General features: G+C 47.3%; 1 protein-coding gene across 1 annotated transcript in view; it reads right to left on the bottom strand.

The window, feature by feature from the left end:
• The window catches only part of NOC4L (nucleolar complex associated 4 homolog), a 255328-nt gene that overhangs the window by 192783 nt on the left and 42294 nt on the right, over positions 1 to 20251 (bottom strand). Inside the window, exons 2-4 of the mRNA XM_069619985.1 lie at positions 10303 to 10426; positions 4569 to 4675; positions 3650 to 3757 (exon numbers count right to left, since the gene is read on the bottom strand). Coding sequence (XP_069476086.1) covers positions 3650 to 3757; positions 4569 to 4675; positions 10303 to 10426 — 339 coding nt within the window. The remainder of the gene's footprint in view (positions 1 to 3649; positions 3758 to 4568; positions 4676 to 10302; positions 10427 to 20251) is intronic.

Raw genomic sequence — 20251 nt, 5'->3', positions numbered from 1 at the left:
GAAAGGGGAGAGAGTAGAGATGAGGAGTCAATAGACCTAGAGAGGGGACAGAGAAAAGTATATCCGTGAAGATGCACGCAGGATGTCTTTTTTTGTGATTTTTGATTCCAGATTTAGTGAGAAGGGGTGTAGGAGATAGAGTAGTAATTAGAGAAGATAAGAGACATGGCGAGTGCCATGAGGCTGCGCAGGTGAGTGGGGGTGACTGCACTGCACGGTTTTGGCCTGAAACTCACAGGTGGCCTGGAAGTAGCAAAGGGAGAACAGGAAGCAATGCAAATTGCAACATACGACCGGAGGCACAAATGCAGTGAAAATAGGGTGCAGGATTGAAGAATATAAAGCTTAACCAGCTTTGTGCTATGAACACAAAACTGAGAGGGTAGTGAAGGTGGTGAGGATAGGCAATGTGAGATAGCACCGATAGATCAGGGTGCAAGAGGAGGAGGCATAAGGAAAGTTCATGGGAGAGCAAGATGTAAAAAGCAGGCTGCAGCAAAGTACGTTTGTGATGGGGTGGAAGGGTGGGGGCCCTCCAACCCTACTAGGCCCAGACAGGCTCAGACCAGGGCCTTACTAGTGGGCCTTTGGAGGTGGGGGGCTGCAATTGTGAGGCATAGTGTCGACCATGTTGGATGATCCACTCCACACAGACTTGAACAACCCCACTGGGCTGCTATGGTGAGAAAAGCAGCAGGAAAAGTAATTTTATGTGCACGCTTAAAAAGATATCTGATGAAGGTGCCTCACAATTATCAGCCGCAAATCTTCCTTTTCCGAAGCGCCTACATAAATTGAAACAAAGCCCAGCTGGCCTTACCTGTGCTGCTCTGCGGTCGCTTGAGGGTTACAGGGTGTTAGGGAGAATTGTTATTTCTGTGCCAATTCCCTTCCACCTTAAGAGACCCCTAGCTCTTTTGCTGGACTTAGGGCTTGTGACATTTTCCACCTGAGTGAGTGGGACCTTTTTATCACTCATGTTTTTTTCCTGACTAGGTGTCTTTTACTGTTTTGTGGAGTTCGACAAACTCCATAAGCATCTGCTTTTTTTACAGTGACACACAGCAACTTAGGTGCAATGCCACTGAGAAGTCTCTTGGACCTTTCTGAATGTTTAATACATTTTCTCCCAAGAATAGTAAGATGATCCCGGTCTTACTTTTCTCTTTGTGGGACCAGCACATACCACACTATGAGTGCTGGGGGGCGTTACTCAGAAATGTCTAGTCCAGTTCTCATGTAACATTTTCTGTTACAATAACTTACTTTAAATGGCTATGGCAGTGGTTTAATGTCACTACCAATGTGCATCTTTATCTCAGGCTGAACCCTCAGCTGCAGTACAGCACCCATGGGTGTCCATTTTCCAAAAATGGCCCCAGTCTTCTTTTTTCACCATTTTCTGTTTGTTAGTTTCTTCTGGGCTTTTACTCTGTTAGTTGATGCAGGTTTGAGGCCTTTGTGAGTTTTGCCTTTGGCAGGCTTCAGCCCTGAAGCCCGCCCAGGCTCCAGTGTGTCTGGAAAGGCAGGAAGTGAGGGAGGGTCATGAAACTTCCCTGTCCTTTGCCTCCAAGTGTGCCTGAATGAAACTAGTCCCGTTTGGACTGCTGGCTGTGTGATTGAAAGCATAGACTGTGAAGAAATTTTTTTTAAAAATTTTAAAAAAGAAAAGATCGCATAAAAACCGAGGCTTTTGGGACTACGTGCAGAGTCGACCACTGGGGAGGAACATTTGAAGAAGACGTGACACCAGCAGCACCCTCCTGGACCGTGAAGTGCCCAGTGAAGCCCCGGAGCTGTGCTGACCCCGTTTTCATATCGACTGGGAAGACCTGTACGGGATGTCTTCCTCCCTTGGGCTGGTGGGACCAACTAGCCTCAAGACAAGCTTCCATTTGGCGCAACCCCCGACTTGCTGTGCATCACCAGAGCTGCGGAAGCCCAATGCCAGGAGTCCTGTGACCATTGACCAGGGCAACATCTTGCGTAGTCCGAATCCGATCAAATCTTCGTAGGCATTACAAGAACCCTACAGAGACAGGAAACCTGATCTAGAGTCCCCTCACCAGAATCCAGGACCGAGGGAGCGGGCTTCTTCCAATCAGAGATATTCATTCTTCATTGACACTGAGGAAAAGGCGCCAAAACAATGAAGTGCCACTGAAACAAAGGAAATCCGTAGCTGAGGAGCCTTGCCAGTGCAGGTGAGTTGATACCAACTCACCTGCACTGGCCCAACAGCTTGTGCACTCTACAAAGTAGTTCACTTGAATTACTGTGATTTCTTCAGAACTAACTTTGTCAAGACTTTATCTAAGAAGAAGTGCATCAGAACTATTGACTTTTCCCTTGACTGTGGCTGTCCTTCCTTTCGTCACCACGACCAAAGTCCATGAACAAGGGTCTGCCAAGCTGTAGCAAGGAGGAATCCAGCTGGAACATTTATTTTCGAAATACAGGTACTGTGGAGTTTGGGGCGTTCACTTTTAGCCATAGGTTGTGCTTCCTATCCTGTGAAGTGGTTTTGTTCCACTTTAAAGTTGATACCAACTCACCTGCACTGGCCCAACAGCTTGTGCACTCTACAAAGTAGTTCACTTGAATTACTGTGATTTCTTCAGAACTAACTTTGTCAAGACTTTATCTAAGAAGAAGTGCATCAGAACTATTGACTTTTACCTTGACTGTGGCTGTCCTAGCTCCTTAAAGGCACTACCCTGAACCTTCTGACTTTGGCAACACTTGTACCCTCATAGGTTATAATAGTGATTACCATTATTGCTGGGATAAAAGTTTACCTGCCTCACTTTAGGAGATTGTAATTGTTTTACAAACTGTTGAAGGTATGTTCTCAGTCTTATTCTAACCTTTCCTTCCTTTACAAACTTAATAACTGAAAAGAAGTGCAATACTAACCTTAACTTAAGTTGCATCCATGTGCTGGAATATGTGTTAGCATAAAGTATTTACCAACTGAATCCAAACTTTGATTGAATGTTACTAGTAGATAAAACTTTTTAAAGAATGCTTATTTAAAGCTTGAGTTTAATATATATATATATATATATATATCTTTAAGTGTGTTTTACTTGGCTACTTGTACTTACTGATTTCAAGATTTTAATTGTACAGCTCTACAGCTCACATTATCCCTCTTAAGGTGAGCCTGGCTGCTCAGTCACGCTACCAACATGTGTAGTACAGGCCTATATTAAAAGGTGGGTTACCTAATACCAAGCAGATAAGTCTTGTGTATTCCTCACCAGTTGGACTGCGCCAATTCTTACCTAACACAGGGGCCTCGTGGTGTCGTGGAGGATAGATCTGCTGCTGGCTGAGACAGTGCCAGGAAGAATGGAGGAAAGGATTACAATTCATCCAAGAGAGATAAAAACAATACCCCAGGTTAGAGAAAAAGAATGAGTGAAGGTGGAAAAAGGTTTCCACTCACTCAGGAAAATTAGATAAAAACCAAGAGTCTAGCAAACAGTGATGGGGGGACTACAAAAATGGGAAGAATTACACTAAAAAAAGGCTAATTCTACCCAACAATCTCAACAAGAAAATAAAAAGCCAAGCTAAATAAATTGCTCTGGTAAAACTTGCTCAAACCCCATACAATGTAGAGACCAGCCTACACTCTGCTTACCTTCAAAAGCTCCCGGGGGAAGGTGCAGTGGTGCTCCAATTTCACCTTCAACAAAGGGTAGTCTCCTTCCAGCTTCACAAACTTCATCAGGGTGCACAGAGCAGATTCCTGCAGAAAGGTAGCAAAGAGAAGGTTTTAAATAAACGCTGCAAAATACAGAGTCCTTGCCACTGCTGGACATACCCCTCAAAGCAAATTAGGCAAACAGTGCAGTCACAGCCTGAGCTGAAATATGCAGATGACTAATATTGGGAAGTACTGTTATTACACTTACCTAGCATTGCTCCCGTATGTGTGGGGTCAAACAAATATAAACTTGTATTATAATGGGCAGTTGTGATGCCATGCCCAATAAACAAATCTTAAACATGTTAAGTGTGTGCATTAGTATTTCTTGCTTAATAAAAGCATCTGTACAAGAAAGGCTGTGAATTCATCAGCAGGCAGTACAGTACCTACAGAGATGGAAGAATTCATACATCGAGTTGGAGTACCGAGGTAGACAGGACTGAGTGCAAATCTAGACTTCCAGAACCTGCCTGGTGGACAGATCTTAGGAGCCCCCCCCCTAGTTCTAGTGAACAGAGTGGCTCTAAGAGGTTAAGCAAAATCCAATCAAGGTAAGCGTGGAGAGCACCGAAGGACATTCTCAGGAGAGAGTGCGGTCAGGGGTCCACATGGAAACCACACAGTGAAGGACACCATAATTCAATTTAGATAGGCAAGTACAAAAATACTATATTTATTCTGAGCCCAAAACACACCAAAAAATTAAAACCAGCAGGTGGTATCAGTCTCCTGCTTTCACAAACTAAATTACAGAGACGGGTCCCGCTTCTTAAGCACCGTAGCTTCGTCATCCAGATCCCCCAGACCCCTGGAAACAGAGGGCAAAGAAGCCCGTGAAAATTGGATGTACCTGCACTTGAAACGACTTGTGGTCCAAGAGGTCTCTCAAGGAGGAAGCACAGCTGTTGTATCGATGCCTCATCCACATCTTATACTTATCCTCAGCGCTGCAGGAAGCTGAAAGCAATTGAGCGAAGTACACTGAAATCTCAAACTTAAACACTTAAATAGGGGAGAAATTGTACACATTTTCAAAATAAGAATTTCTATATGAACGTGGGATAGACAGAGGACACACAATCTCAACCTTCGGCCCCAGACACCGATGGTAATCACAGATAAAACTAGAGATTGATCACACAGCACCCATGAGCACAGGGTGTATGCGAGGTCCCTTTACCCTGCCCAGTAAAGGGTGTTCGTCCTTCCAAAAAGGGAGTCCTACAGGGGTCACAAGAATGACAAGCTAGTCAGCGAGTACCTGCAAAAAAATGCTAAAATCACACACACTAGCGCTGCATAAGTTTTAAGGAAGCCGTGCAGGATAAGGGTTATGCTATTTAAAGCATACAATGTGCAACCTACGCCACATCTTTATGACTCACACTGTATGAACATTAAGCCCCATTAACTTTTCCCTACAGAGTTAAGTGGGCAGGCTGAGGGAGAGCTAACCTAGAAGCAATCTGCTCCAAGCAGGGGAGATTGCGATTACTAGTGCTTCTGTCACAGTCATAAAAAAGCAAGAATCAGACAGTTGCTTTTAATAGCAGATACAGAGGCTACAGCACAAACTAAGGCAGCCTGCAGACAAAACTAAGATGCGATTTAAGTGAAGTCAAACTATAGCTGTTTAATGACAGGAACTTAAATAATGCTTTCATACAAAAGCGGAACCCACCCTCAAATACAACACTTTGCGGTCAGATGACAATAATAGCTCATGTGATTTATGGGATATGGGAAGACTCGGGTGAGCCTGGAATATGGCAATAGTCTGGATATTAGGAGCAGGGAAGGTTTGTCCGTCTGAACAGGGACTGCGCTTCTGCAAATTCTGATCTGGTCTGGTTCACAGGAGTTTTAGGCAAATTTAGTTATGTGACCTACGCCGTCTGATAATGTTGTGCCGGAGGTCCTTACCCATTGTTAGCAAGTAGTTGATGAAAAGGAACACCTCAAACCCACTGAGTACTGTTAACTATGTTCCAATTCTGGCTCCATTCTTGGTTAAAAATGGTATAAATAAGAAAGCAGCTGGCGGGCACCAGCATGCTCAGGACCATCTGGCAGCTACAAAAAAAAAGGAAATGAAGAAGGCTGTCTGGAAGGCTAAGAGAGCTAGCCCGCTGAATTGGGAAATGGTCGTAAAAAAGATCAGAAATAACTACAGGAGCTGGATTACAGGGTATAAAAGCACCATTGTTCAGGAGGATGCGGAGCAGATGCTGAAAGCCACCAGTAACAAGACCACAGCCGAAACCTGGGGGCTTATAAATCAGTCGAACCAAGACTTAAAGCATGTCCAAATAAACGGGGTGGCAGAGGCGGTCTGGATTAATTTCTTTGAGTCGGTTTACGCCACCCTTTCTCCTTGCGTGAACGACTGGCATATTCCATCCAGCCCCTGGCGATTGGCTTTTGACCAAGATGACCTACCTGGTAAACCAGATTAGGCGTGCTAACCATTCGAGCGCTCCAGGTCCGGATGATCTTTCAAATGCAATGTTGAAAAGGAACCCTTGAAGAATGGGCCACACTCTTGGGTTTGATCTTAAAGAATGGGTTGCAGCAAAACATTCCCGACTCATGGAAGTCAGCTAAAGCGATCCCAATCTTTAAGAGTGGTTATAGACAGGATCCTACCAGTTACCAGCCTATTGCCCTCTTGGACCATCTGGGAAAAGCCTATGCGTAAGAATCTGACAGTGTCGAATAGAGCAGGCCGAAATGATGTCTTTCAGAATGGATTTTTTAAGGGTCTAGGGACTATTCTTCCAATCTTTCTATTACCCGTCCTAAAGGATAAAACCCTCAAAGTGAAAGACAAAATACAGCTCGCCTTTGTGTACTTCAAATAAACATTCAATAGTATCAATAGGCACTGTCTGTGGAGCAAAATAACTGCCTGGGGGTGCCCGGAAGATCTTGTGGAGGATCAGCTAAGGGCGCTCCATTCTCACACCAACTGAGTATGTTTAAACGCTCTTGGCTGGCCAAGTGAGGACATTCCAACCAGCGAGGAGTTAAGCAGGGATTGTCCACAGCATTATTCAATCTCTACATTTCTGACCTGGCCAACATTATGGAGAAAAAAAAAAAACAGATGTTTTTCGCCCTCAGTTGCTGGAATAAAGGTGCCCCGTTTATTGTATGCAGACGATCTAGTCCTCCTATATCAAACAGTTATAGGATTACAAAGAAACATTTGAACGAGTACGCATTGGAAAATATTCAAATTAACACTGAGAAAACCAAGATCCTAACAATGAAAAAGGGATGCGCCTCGAGGAAGCTATCCCTCGGATGCTTCCTGGGGGCGGAGGCAACCGACATTGTGGAATCTTAAGCATCTAGGGGGTTCCCATCTCTAGCAGTCTAGCAGTCTAGAAGTGGAAACGCATACCCTGCTTTCTCTAAATGGGAAAGCAACTGCTTTGGCAAACCAGGCCATAATTCTAACAGGTATTGCCGGTATTCACTACTACCTATTTCCGAGATGTATAGAGCAAAGGTGTTGCCGGTGCTGACCTACGGAGCAGAGGCCTTGCTCTGGTTTCCTAAACAAACACTGCTTCTCTGGAGGGGATTTTCTAGAAACTGTTTCTGGGTCTACCAAGATCTGTCCCAATTCAGGAAATCAGACGTGAACTATGGTTTGGTTCTCTGAAAGCAGCGGCTGACTGTAAACATCTGAACCTTTTGGGAAATGTAGGAATGAGAAGCCAGCACCAATGCTGGTCATCGTAAGAGCTGAGCGCCTTGGTGAATTGGGGAGCATATTGTAAAAATTCTCTAGAGTTGCTAGGCACATCAGTGGAGGAACTCAGCTGTAATCCAGGGAAGGCCAAGAAAAAATTATGGACCCTAGACTGGATAACAACAAATGGAGGCGGCAAACAATTGCAAACTCTTATAATCCTGCGACAGAAACAAGATGCAGGGGTAACATGCCAGAGTACCTGCGGAAATTCCCAGACCCCAATTACAGGACACAATTCATGAGGATTAGACTGAAAGATTCAACCATGCCATCCTGTTCAACCGTCTCTGTGATAACCTTGGTATCACTGGCCAGACTCTGGCATGGCTGACCTCTTTCCTCTCAGAACCACCCTCCCAGGTCCAACTTCCTCTCCGATATCTTTTTCTCTACTTGTGGTGTCCATCAGGGATCTAACCTCTCTCCATGGCTGTTCAACCAATACCTGGCACTCCTAGCCCACTGCATCGTCGGTCTCTGGCCCAAATTTCAGTGCTATGCGGATGACACCCAGCTCATTTTCAGGCTACCCTCGGCCTCCTCCTCTCCTTCCCTCATCTCCGACTGTCTGCTATCCAGGAGTGGTGTGCAGCCAATGACCTCTGCCTTAATGCCAGTAAGACTGAGATTTTACTCATTGGCACACCCACTCCCTCCTTCCCTCTAGCTCTCGCTTGGCCCTCTTCCTGCTCCCACCTGCAAGGCTAAAAACCTTGGGGGTCACCTTCGACTCCACACTCTCCTTCTCTCCTTCTCTCCTCACATCTCTTAAGAAGTCAGATTATGAGCTACACCTCCTCAGAGGTATTCTTCCCTTCCTCTCCTTCCCCCAGACAGAAGCTCACTGTCTCCAGAGCCCTGGTCCTCTCCAAGCTGGATTACTGTAACAGCCTCTATCCAAATCTGCCTGCCTCTACTCTCCGCCCTCTTATCCAGACTGCAAGACGTGTCCTTGGCCTCAAGCCCAGGGATCATATCTCTCCAGGACTGAAATCTCTGCACTGGCTCCAAGTGGCTGCGAGGATTAAGTTCAAAACCCTCTGTATTGTCCACAAGGCTTTCTGGGGCCTGGGGCCGCAATACCTTCAACACTCTCTTCCCAAATATCTTCCTACTCGAGCTCCTCGCTCATCTGCCTCCAACTCCCCCAGGGACAGTCGCTTCTCCAAGATCTCTCTCTTCGGCAGGGGCCTCCCTCTGGAACAGCCTTCCTGCCTCCCTGAAACTTGAAGAGAACCATCTCTGGTTCTGGAAGCACCTCAAAACATTCCTCTTTGCTTCTGCTTGCTCTCCCCCCCTCCATTGCTGAATTCCTGTCTGTAATTGCACTGGCTACCTGGCCACCCTTCTGATCTCGGCCCCCCCTCCCCCGATTCCCCCCCCCCATCTGATCTCAGGCCCCGGCACCGCCGATTGCCCACCTGCACTGCCTCCCTGGCAACCCCCGCACACGAGGACTGTTGTTCTGTATTCCTACAGTCCCCCTACCAGCACTTATGTCTGCTCTTACCTGCACTTGCCACCATCCGGCCGTTTTATTATCTTATTTATGCTACTATCCCATGTACTGCACTTTTCCACTCCCTCTTTCCCCCGCACTTATCCCTTTCCCACTTCCCATGCATGTGCGTGATGACACCTGGCCTAGTAAGATCATTGTCTGTCTTCCCTCCGTTTCCCCCTCCCTTGCCTCATCGCGCATCGAAACACTTGTGGATAGGCACGTTACAAATGCCATATAATATCAATCTCTTTAAAACAAAGGAAGTTTTGTCAGTGAATCTGCAACGGGTACTCTCACTGTGCTGTAGACTCTGCAAGATTCCAGGTTCAGTCAAAAACATCCCTCACCTGTTCATGAGCTGTTTGGCTTTAGCATTGATCAGAACAAGACATGTTATTTGTTTTATGGAAGGTTACATTATGCTATCTATAGAGGACTGGTGGCCCATGCTGCTTAGAGGGGAGAAGACGGCCTTGACCATCGCAGCTTACATTTTTAAAAGGACCGTTTTGCTTTACTGGATACTGGAGGATTGCTGGGGTTGGGGGGGTCTAAATTAAAGACCGAACAAAGTTTAGGAGTATGAGGATGTTTTGCAAACATTTTTTGTATTAAACTAATATGCAATAAAAACATTTTTTTAAAAAAGCTTTTTTTTTTAAATGTCTTTTTCAGACAATTTAGCTCCAAAGCCACATAGAAGAAATCAGAATTCCAGGCTTTGTGACAATGGGAAGCAGTAAAGAAATGGAGGACCGGTGTAACTCCTGCCCATCTACTAAATTCTTTTACCAGCCGTGTTTTGAATGATCTGAAACACTAATGATTGTTCAGGGTAGGTAGGAGCTGAGATTGGGTGATGTCACAGTTACACTTTGTATCCCAACTCATCCAACCCACCCACCCACCACCCACCACCACCACCACCAATACATGGAATCATCGTTCGTTGAGAAAAAAACCTTCTGTAACCCTTGTGGCCATTCAAGAGTAAGGAACTAACCATCAACAAGTTCAAACTGTCTATGAACACCAGTCTGCCACAAAAGACTGAGCAGGCATTCCTTGGTTCGCACGCCTCCTTGACTAGCGCCACCTACTCAAAATAAAGCCTTCCGAGCCAAGCATGAGCCTTTCTGATACACCCAACCTACTGTTCCCCTTTTTCAAAGTAAAAAACAATGGTGTGTGTATATAGGATAAAAGACAGCAAAGGTGGAGACTACAGTTTGCATGTCTGTCGTGATTAACTCGGTTTCGACATACAAATGACACATTAAAAAGCAGCGTGGCACAAGGCGATCAATATTGAGTTACCATCTGTGGTCTTGTCGTCCTCCTCAGGCAATCTACCAACAAAAAGCTCCCCCCTCTCCAGCAAAGTTCCAAACAGCCTATTACAAGTACGAATCGCAGAAAGGAGGTCCTCCTGTGTCTCAGCCTATGGAGACAAAAGCACAAGTTAGCAATACAGTTCAAAAGACAGCAAGGAGATTAATACACAGTACAGTGGCTAAATGACAAGCATAGAAACATGCCATGGAAAGTCTGAAGTAAGATGGTATTCCTCAGAATGGTTGGTCAAAAGGTCCTCACAGCAAACCTGCTAACTTGATACTGTGAGAAACCTGAGGGTATTCTCAATCCTAAAACCCCTGCATACTCTTCTCAGGTAGCCAGGGAAAGGCCGTCGCTCTTGGATCCCGACCCTGGGGGTGGAGAAGTGAGGTAGGATCACCTGGGTGGAGAGTCCCTGGAGAATGGGAGTGGGATACCCTTAGGATAGACATGGTATCCCTCTTGTCCTATTGAGATTCAACCAAACCCTCGCCCAAACTTTATAGGTTGTTGTAAAGCCGTTACCCTACTTTCCCCATTACACAAAACAGTACTGAGACGAGGAAGAGGAATGAACAGTACACCTTTTCACCACCTTAGTACTGGGACGAGAAAGATGCCTACAAAGCACTATGAGGGTCAGGCATGTCCCTTTAGGCAAGTCTCATTAGTGATCCAAACCTGCAGCCTGTCAAGGGGCTGCAGGTGTATCAAGAGAGACCAGTGCAGCAGAACAGAGAAACAGGGAGGCCTGTGTGGGAAAGACCAGCAGGAGACCTTTCTTCAGAGGAGGCAGCAGTGTTGGGACTGGACAAAGCGCCAGGACGCCGGCAAATTCCCCAGAGGATTTGCACAGCCCACAGCCTTATATATTGAATACCGAATTGAATGGATCTTTAAAACTAAGCGGCCTGGATGCATATCGAATACCAAATTGAATAAAACCCTGAAGTTATTATAAGTGTTGAATGTAATAAAAACCTACATGGACCAAACAAATTAGGTGAATAACCCGGATGTCCGTGATTTTACTGAGTGGTAAAATTGCCAAATACGGGGGGTGCTCGAGAGCCTGAGCAACATGGCGGCGACCTAGAGGAGCTCTGTGCCACCGAATATTGGTACGCACAATATACCTGCATCACCCATGGGTTGCCGTATAGGGAGCTAGGGGACACAGAATGTACAGGGATACCACCGATCAAATCCTGGACCACTAGCTGCCTCCATATCCAGGTAGGGCACCGACAAAGATCCGATCGGCTTGACAGGGATACTGTCGGACCCACAGCCCGGCTGCCACAGCTTGCGGCTCACACCACTAGACAGGAGCCTGATTAAGAGACCGCTGCAAGACAGCCCACCAACCCCAGCACACACCGCTGAACCCACTCGGCGGACCAGCGCAGCTACGCTGACTGCCCGACACCCGGCTCAGGGGGGCGTGCCGCTTTGGAAGCTGATGAAGGCAGGCCACTAGGTACTGGAGGGCGAGGTTACCAGGGAACACCCAGCCCTCGGCATGCGCTTCCGCCGACCGAACTATTCGCTACTGGCCATAACACATGCAAGTACATCCCGGGCAGCAAGCAGAAAGGCGCACAGCACTGCGGACTACTGCCCACAACCTTAGGAACAGCGCTGGGAATAGAGCTGGGAATAGCACCCCGGCTCTGCTGCTGTCCGGTCGGGCTAATGATGCTCACAGGAGGGGTGAGGGGGGATTAGGGGGGGAGGGGACATCCTTCGGCCTCCACTGTCTGACCGAAACCTGCAAGATGTGCAAACAAGACTCCATGCACAAGCGGATCGGACAACAAATCAGCTCACTTGAAGACAATGGCATTTCTGTAGCTACGAACATGGACGGGCTGATCAGAGAGGTGCAACACATCGGGAAAAGATTGAGGACCAAGAAAACAGGCTACGATGCAACAATCTGCACCTGGTAGGTCTGCCCAAAAATACAGATGGCCCAGACCTGGAATCCTACACGTATGACCTCTTCCCAGACAAAGAAACTGATGCTTCCATACAAATGCGCCTACTGAACTTCCTGCACAAACTAACTATACTGAGGGCGTACTGGATTGGTGGGCACCTTACGAGTTGAGGGAGCAGAGGTCAAGATCTTCAATGATTACTCCATCGAGGTCTCTAGGCGCAGGAAGGGGTTCAATCCCATATTCGATGCCCTGAACGTGACAGATCATAGACATTATCTCAAATTCCCAGCAACCTGGTGCATCTAACTCGATAAACAGTGGCACTCTTTTGAGGACCCAGAGGGTGCCTGGCGCTTCCTGAAACGACGGGAACTTGTCTCAGAGGAGCTCCCCTCCGCTGAGAGCTGGAACCCCAACATGGCACTCTCATCACCTCCTAGGCCACAACGTTGGCAGGGCCCACAAGGACGCTGCAAGGGATTGGGACGGCGGCCTGAGGGCCAGAGGCATGGCACGGGAATGCCAGGGTGATGGCCTGACTGCCTTACACTCTACCAGTCTTAACTATGCAGTCCTTCGATAGGGATTGGTGAAGGCAACACGACAACAGGGAATTACCCCAGACTGGAGAGACCAGGACAATTCTCTTACGGCAAAATGGCTGCCTCAGGACTGTCAGGGCTGGCTGGATTAGTAATCAGAAAGAGTATGTACATAGAATTGGCTGAGTAGTAGTCAGAAAGAGTTTGTACATAGAATTAACATTGTGCTTGTCCAAGTCAAGATGGAGAGAAAGAAACTTAATCTGATTGGTTAAAGGAACAATGATATGTTTGGTTTGCCCGATTGGTGGAAAGGACAATGGGTTTGATTCTTGTGAGGTGAGCAAGATTCTAAACTGCCCTTCATCCGAAGAAATTCAGTGGCTGGTTGTACATTTGTTAAGCTCCTTAAGTAAGGCCTTTCAGAGTTCAGAAGATTTACCAGAGAAGTAAGAGAATCGCTGGCTGAGCCAGAGTGAACAAGAAGACCTCAGGTGGGATCGTTCTTTTTAAAGCTTAAAGATTTTCACAGAGAATTTCCACTTTTCTAATAAGAAGTTAAAGTGTTAAGAAGTTTAATATTAACCAAGATAAGTTTACAGTTTAAATACAGTAAGCAGACAAGTGTAAAGACTGTGCGCGCAAGTTTTGAGGTTATAAATTACATGGAAAGTGTTTCAAGACTGTTTAACGCGTGCGTGATGCCTTGTGACTTCAGCAACGTCGTTATGGGAGCGCGCGGGTATGCAGAGCGATAGAGCGCAAGCCCATTTTTACAGAGCTCAAGTTGCTTTTAGCGGGTGTACAATTTTCACGTGAGTGACGTTGCGTACGACAGCTGGTGTTTGGCTGCGATAGAGCGCGAGTCCATTTTTACATTGCGTGTGATTTTTCATCGCGTGCACGTTTTACACGCGTACGTGAATTATTTAAGGTGCACGTGTGCTTTTAGCGCGTGTACGTGTTTTCTCTTTAATACGGTGCGCGTGTGATTTTTTTCAGCGCAAGGACAATTTTCACGCCTTGTGAATTCACGTGTTAATCTCAAAACGTTTGCACTTGTAAAAAGGAACGATTCACACGCAGACGCAGGAGCAGCAGCATTCAAGAAAGTTAACGAGTTTCATTTTAGTAACCTTCACGCAAAAGGAATTCAATACTTCATTAGAAAAGACTGCATTGTTTTTAAAAGTATTTAAAACTCAAATCTCATAGAGTTTAATGTTCTTAAGAAGCAAACAAGAATATCTAAGTCAGTGAACTGCTTGTAAGAGATTACTTAGGATGCTAAAGAGACTTGAATGGCTAGTGACAATATGCTCTAAAGTACTACAATTGTTCTATACTCCATGCATATATTTAACCTCGAAGTCTTAAACTAAAGTTAGAGTTGTTTCCAAAATAATTTAAGATAAGAAGTCTACACTAATGTATAAGTAACTAAGTGTATTTGTTTACTACAGATACCAGAGTCTACCAGACGGTTGCAGGGCTGCAGTGTCTCCGTTGTTATTTTATCCAAATTCCCCTTTCCCTTTCTTGGGGTTCTCAGCTCAGCTTTACTTTAGGGTTGAGAGGTGAACTCCTAGTGAGGGTCTGTGGGGCCAGCATCAGCTCCTGTGGAATTCGTTCAAGCCGGACCCTGACAAGGACACATGCTGAAAACGGATGGCCAAACCACCCCCATGCGTGCTGCATGATCAACCCAAGTCCACCCTTGAACGGCGTCAACCTGATAATCATGGGCGGGAGGTCGCAGACGGCATCTATGGCCATACCCCCTATGGTTACATGGTTGGTACTAAGTTTTATATTTCCTTTTGCTGCTATATCTGGCCACGGCCCCGTTCCTGGGGTTGTTGGTATGCAGGAGGAGCAGGGTGGTCCTTCGGACCTACACTGGCTTCCCGCAAGCATGGGCTCTATTTGCCCGGTACTGGGTCCCAGTTACATGTTACACGGTTATATTCTGGTTCTGGGGGTTATGTTTATTACAGAAAATTGTCCTCCTCCTAACGCTGAACTATTATGTCGGACTTGGACCGAAGGATCAGGCCCTAATGGCGAGTGTACAAATTATGGGCTCCCCCTCTTAAGTCAAAGACAACCTATCTCACACTCATAACTCAATGTCCAGGGGTTGGGTCCCCCGATCACAGGGAAGAGGATGCTTAATCTTATGTGGGATATGCAGGGCGTTATCTTTTTCGCAAGAAACCCACTTTAACGCTATAGAATCGGAAAAGCTAAGGCGGTGTTGGGTGTGGGTTGCAGTATATTCCCCATGTCAAGGGAAGAGGGGGGTGTCCATCTTAATACACAAGCGAATCCCTTTCCAGGTGGTGCATGTGCTGGTAGATGGGGGGGCGGACAGGTATGCCTTGGTGCAAGAAGGGCGAATACAGCAGCAGTATATAACCCTTATCAATATCTATGCACCCACGATGGAAAGACAAGTCTTTTTCATGCTTACCGTTGCTAAGTGCGCCCCATACATGGGAGCATTGCTCCTGATCGGGGGGGGGGGGCCTGAACATAGCCTTGGTCACAACGGAAGACAGGCAACACTCTGCCACTTCATCACAGACGCCCCAAAGGAAACTTACAACCCTCCTATCCCTTCTGACTGAGCTCAAACTCAAAGCCGCTTGGCGAGTCACACACATACACCAAAGGGACTATACCTTCCATTCCAACAGACACAACAGCTACTCCAGGCTGGACTACTGGTTCCTGCCATCAAACACACTCCACCTCATCATATTATGGCCACTACCCTATCTGACCACGCACCAGTTGTGCTGCGCATCGGCCTGCCAGCTACCCCTCATATGAGACCACAGTGGCGCTTGAACCTGCAGACATTGGGCTATCCTGACTTCCGCATACACCTGGAGGGGGACACGGATATATTACAAAGCGGCAACCTGCTGGGATGCTTACAAGGCATATATGCAGGGGGAATGTATATCTAAGTGGTCCCACAAACTGAAGAGTTGGGGTGCACAGGCAGTACAGCTTAGAACAGACATACTGACCAAAGAGAAGCTACATACACATATGTGCGACCCTCAATTCACAAAGCTCAATAAACTTAGAATGGATCTGAAGCGCGTGACCACAGCCGTGCTTAGAAATCCTTTACCAGCTGGTCACAAACGTACCACACGGACAGAGATATACCCTTGCATCTAATGGCGCTTGGCCCGCGTAACAAACAAGCTGCACAGACGATCGAAGCCATACGGGACCTGAACAGGAAAGTGCTAGAGCGTGACGAGACTATCAAAGGGTCGCAAAATTCCATGGTACGCTGTACGCTAAGGTAGCTCCAATAGACCCTCAGCGTATCTCAGACATTTTGGCGTCTGTCGACCTCCCCAACTGATCCTACCCCAGGCCGACCAGCTTGCCGCACCACTTACGGTAGAAGTAACGCAGGCTATTAGGTCCCCGAATTCAGGGAAGGTGGCGGGCCAGACAGTCTCCTCATTCACTTGCACAAGTCTCTGGAGGACCGACTTGCACCTACACTGAAGACAGTATTTATGGATGCTGCAACCAGTGGCCATCTACCCCGCTCTATGCTCAACGCTAAAATTATATTGTTCCACAAAAAAAAGGGCGTGACCAGAAGGAATGTGGTTCATAGCACCCCATATCTCCGATTAATGCAGACGCAAAAATGTTTTCAAAGTGCCTGGCGCATCGAAGCACTTCTCCCGCTTCTAATCCACAAGGACCAGACAAGATTTATTCATGGCAGACACTCAGATGACAATGACAATGTCAGACGTCTCCTGCAGGTCACTGCTGCCGGGACCGGCCCAGAGGAGGGGACCTTGGCACTGGATGCCGAAAAGGCTTTTGACAAGGTCCAGTGGGACTTTATGTTTCAAATGTTACGCAAATATGGGTTTCCTGCCGACTACATCAATATGGTACGACTCATGTACACAAACCCTACTGCCTCAGTTATCACCAATGGCGTCACGTCCCCTCTTTATTCGGGTACACACCAGGGGTGCCCACTGTCGCCTCTTATATACGCTCTCACCATAGAACCTCTGGTGGTTAAGCTCCGAGCAGAACCTGGGTGGTCGGGTGCTAAGTGTATGTTAGGCAGAATTATATTTAGTACCCTTTGGGAACACTACACACAATTAAGACTACAAGTGACAGTACAGCTTCACCTTTGGTACAAGCCTGTATTACACAGTTATAGTGGTAGCAGTAGCGGAGCAGCCAGACTTATCTCAAGAGTAAGTGAGCAGTACAAATGGTTACACAAGGGGCAGAAATGACTATAGTTCAGGCAAACACTGACTCAAGGTTTCTAAGTAAAAGAATATATATTTATTTACTCAACAGTTGTATAACATTTCACTATTATAAGCAAGTTAAGAAATCACAATCATAAATACACCACACCACTTCCCTTAAATTCCAGACAAGTTAAGCTCACAAAATGAAGTGGGAGCAAAATGGCACTCCAGCAATTTTAAAGGGAGGGAAAGGCAGTTATAAGAAAATAGGCAAACCCAACAGGTAAGTACTCAGGGCAATTGAACAAGAGAGACTACAAGATTAAAATCAGATAGAAAAGGCTTAGGGCCAAAGTCAATGGTTCAAAAGTCTTTTGCTCAAGATAATAGAGTTCAATGTAGTTTGCGGTAAAGTTCGTGGCACAGATTCCGGACGAGGTTGGTTGGTAGAAATACCAGGTTACTCACCTTACTCCTAGTCCATAGTCCCCTTTCCTCCATACTTGTGGGACATCTCTCCGTCCTGTGCGACGGGACTGCAGCACTTTGTAAAAAGCATCCACATTTTTTTTGAAAATGTGTCCCTCCTCTCTTTCCTGCGCGGGGCCAGGCACGCGGCCGTAATCCCGCCCACCTTGGCTCCACCCCGCGCATCGCCCATCAGTCCTTTTCTATCGCCGGGTCACAGACCCATTAGCAATAACAGAGGAACCTTATTAGAAGTGACAGCGGGCGGGTGTATGGAGGAAAGGGGACTATGGACTAGGAGTAAGGTGGTCACTACGGTGAGTAACCTGGTAATACTCCTGCATCCTGTCCCCTTTCCTCCATACTTGTGGGAAATTCCCAAGCACTCCTTACAGGAACTACAGGTGGATGGAAATACCCTTTACTGAAACAGGTTCTTCAGCACAGCCTGACCAAACTGAGCGTCATGTTGAGACAGTAATGCTTACAGAAAGCAGATGGGGAGGCCCAAGTAGCTGCCCTAGCGATGGACTCCCAGGGAACATATTTCATGGATACCTTTAGGAGGTTTCAGCCTTTGGACGGTGAAAGACTGATGCAGGCGGCAATCCACCTGGAAATAGTTGCCTTAGACGCTGGCTTGCCCTGAGGGTTACCGAAGGTCACAAAAAGTTGAGAAGAACTCCTAAGCTCAGATGTCCTGTCCAGGTAGATCTTAAGAGCTCTTCGGACATCAAGACAGTGTAGAACTCTTTCAGCCTGAGGCAGGGTTCAGAAAAAAGACTGAAAGGGAGATCGACTGATTCAGATGGAATTCGGTCACTACCTTCGGTAGGAAAGCCGAGTTTGTCCGAAGGACTACCTTGTCCTTGTGAAAGACCAAGAAAGGATGCTCCACCGACAATGCCTGGAGCTCACTCACTCTCCTCACTGACGGCGACCAGAAAAGACACTTTCCAAGACAAGTGCTTGAGGTCTACCGTAGCCATTGGTTCAAAGGGTTTATGGCACAGCGCCATCAGGACTACATTAAGGTCCCATGGCGGGTGCAGATTACGCACCAGAGGGTAGAGGCGTGTCAAGCCAGCAAAATGCCTCTTCACCACTAGGTTAGTTAGAGAATAAGAACACAGGTCTATAGAAAGGTAAGCGGAAAGCGCTGAGAGATAAGTCCTGCATGACAGAACATGACCCCCCTGACTCTGCTAGGAAAGACACGAAGGACAGCACTGTGTCCATCGTGGCCACCCTCGGATCCAACTTCTTCTCCAAACACCAATGACAGAACCCGAGCCATTTACTCCTGTATTGAGATCTGGTCGAGGATTTCCTGGCTGCCTGGATAATACGCATGTTATCCACAGACAAGTTAAGATGTTCTAAAGACTTGAACTCAGGCACCATGCCGCCAAGCTGAGTGATTGTGGGGAGGGGTGCCACATCTGTTGTTCCCCTTGGTCAAGAAGATCGGGAGTTACTGGTAACCTGATCGGCGGATATGCCGACAGGTGTTGAAGTTCTGAGAACCAAAACCTGGCCGGCCACCACGGAGCTATCAGCAGAAGGGAACAGTTCACAGAGTTCTTCAACTTCCAAATTGCTCGATGAACTAGAGGCAGAGGCGGGAAGGCATAAGCTCTCATGTTGTGCCATGGAATCTCGAAAGCATCCCCCAGAGAGGAGGCTCCCAGGCCCCCCTCTGGAGGCATACTGAGGAAGCTTCTTGTTTACCACCGTAGCGAAAAGGTCCACCTCGGGTGTGCCACAACGCGAGAACATCCATGAAAGGACCTCCGCCTTCAACTCCCACTCGTAGCTGGACACTGTCTGCCGGCTGAGGGCATCCGCTGTGACAATCAGCTGGCCCGGGATGTGCACTGCAAGCAGCCAGACAACATGAAGCACGGCCCACTCCCAAATCTGGATGGACAGGTCCACGAGGGGAGGGGGGGGGGGGATTTCGTTCCCTCTTGCTTGTTTATGTAATACATTGATACCACAGTGTCCGTTCTTATGCGGACCACCTTGTTGACAATGAGCGGTCTGAAAGCCCTGAGCGTTAGGAAGATCACCCCGAAGCTCCAAATGATATATGTGCAGGAGCTTGTCCTGAGGCGACCAGAGGTCCGAGACCTGAAGAAGATCTAACGTCGCACCCCACCTGAGGAGGGAGGAGTCTGTTGTGATTGTCACCGTGGGGACGAGGTCCTGATACCCCGCGCCCCCAGACAGATTGCTGAGAGATGACCACCAATCCAGGTCCACTCTCATGGGATCCGGAATCATTATCCGCATGGAATCCGGATCCACTGCCTGACGCCATGAGCTCCGAAGAGTCATCTGGGTCCGTCTCATTTTGAGACAAGCAAGAGGAAGAGCCAGTACTCACGAGGCCATGAGGCCCAGAAGCCTCTGGAACCACCAGGCCGACATGCTCTCTGACTGCGCAAACATCTGACACGTAACCAACAGATCCGCCATTCTGTCCCCGGTCAGATACACTCTGCAGTTGATCGTGTTCCAAAGAAAACCCAGGAAGATCAGGTCCTGTGAGACCGTCATGGAGGATTTCCGCCAGTTTACCGACAGCCCAAGATGGAACAGGAGCTGAAGGAGAGACTGGAGGTTGCCCGCTGCTGCCAACTGACATGGGCTGCGTAAGAGCCAGTCGTCCAAGTAAGGATACACATGGATACCCTGGAGACGA

The sequence above is a fragment of the Ambystoma mexicanum genome, chromosome 10, assembly GCF_040938575.1.
Source record: "Ambystoma mexicanum isolate Mex_15411 chromosome 10, UKY_AmexF1_1, whole genome shotgun sequence".
In the NCBI taxonomy this organism is placed as follows: domain Eukaryota; kingdom Metazoa; phylum Chordata; class Amphibia; order Caudata; family Ambystomatidae; genus Ambystoma; species Ambystoma mexicanum.
Note: the sequence above shows the minus strand (reverse complement) of the source record. Positions and strands in the feature narration are given on the sequence as shown.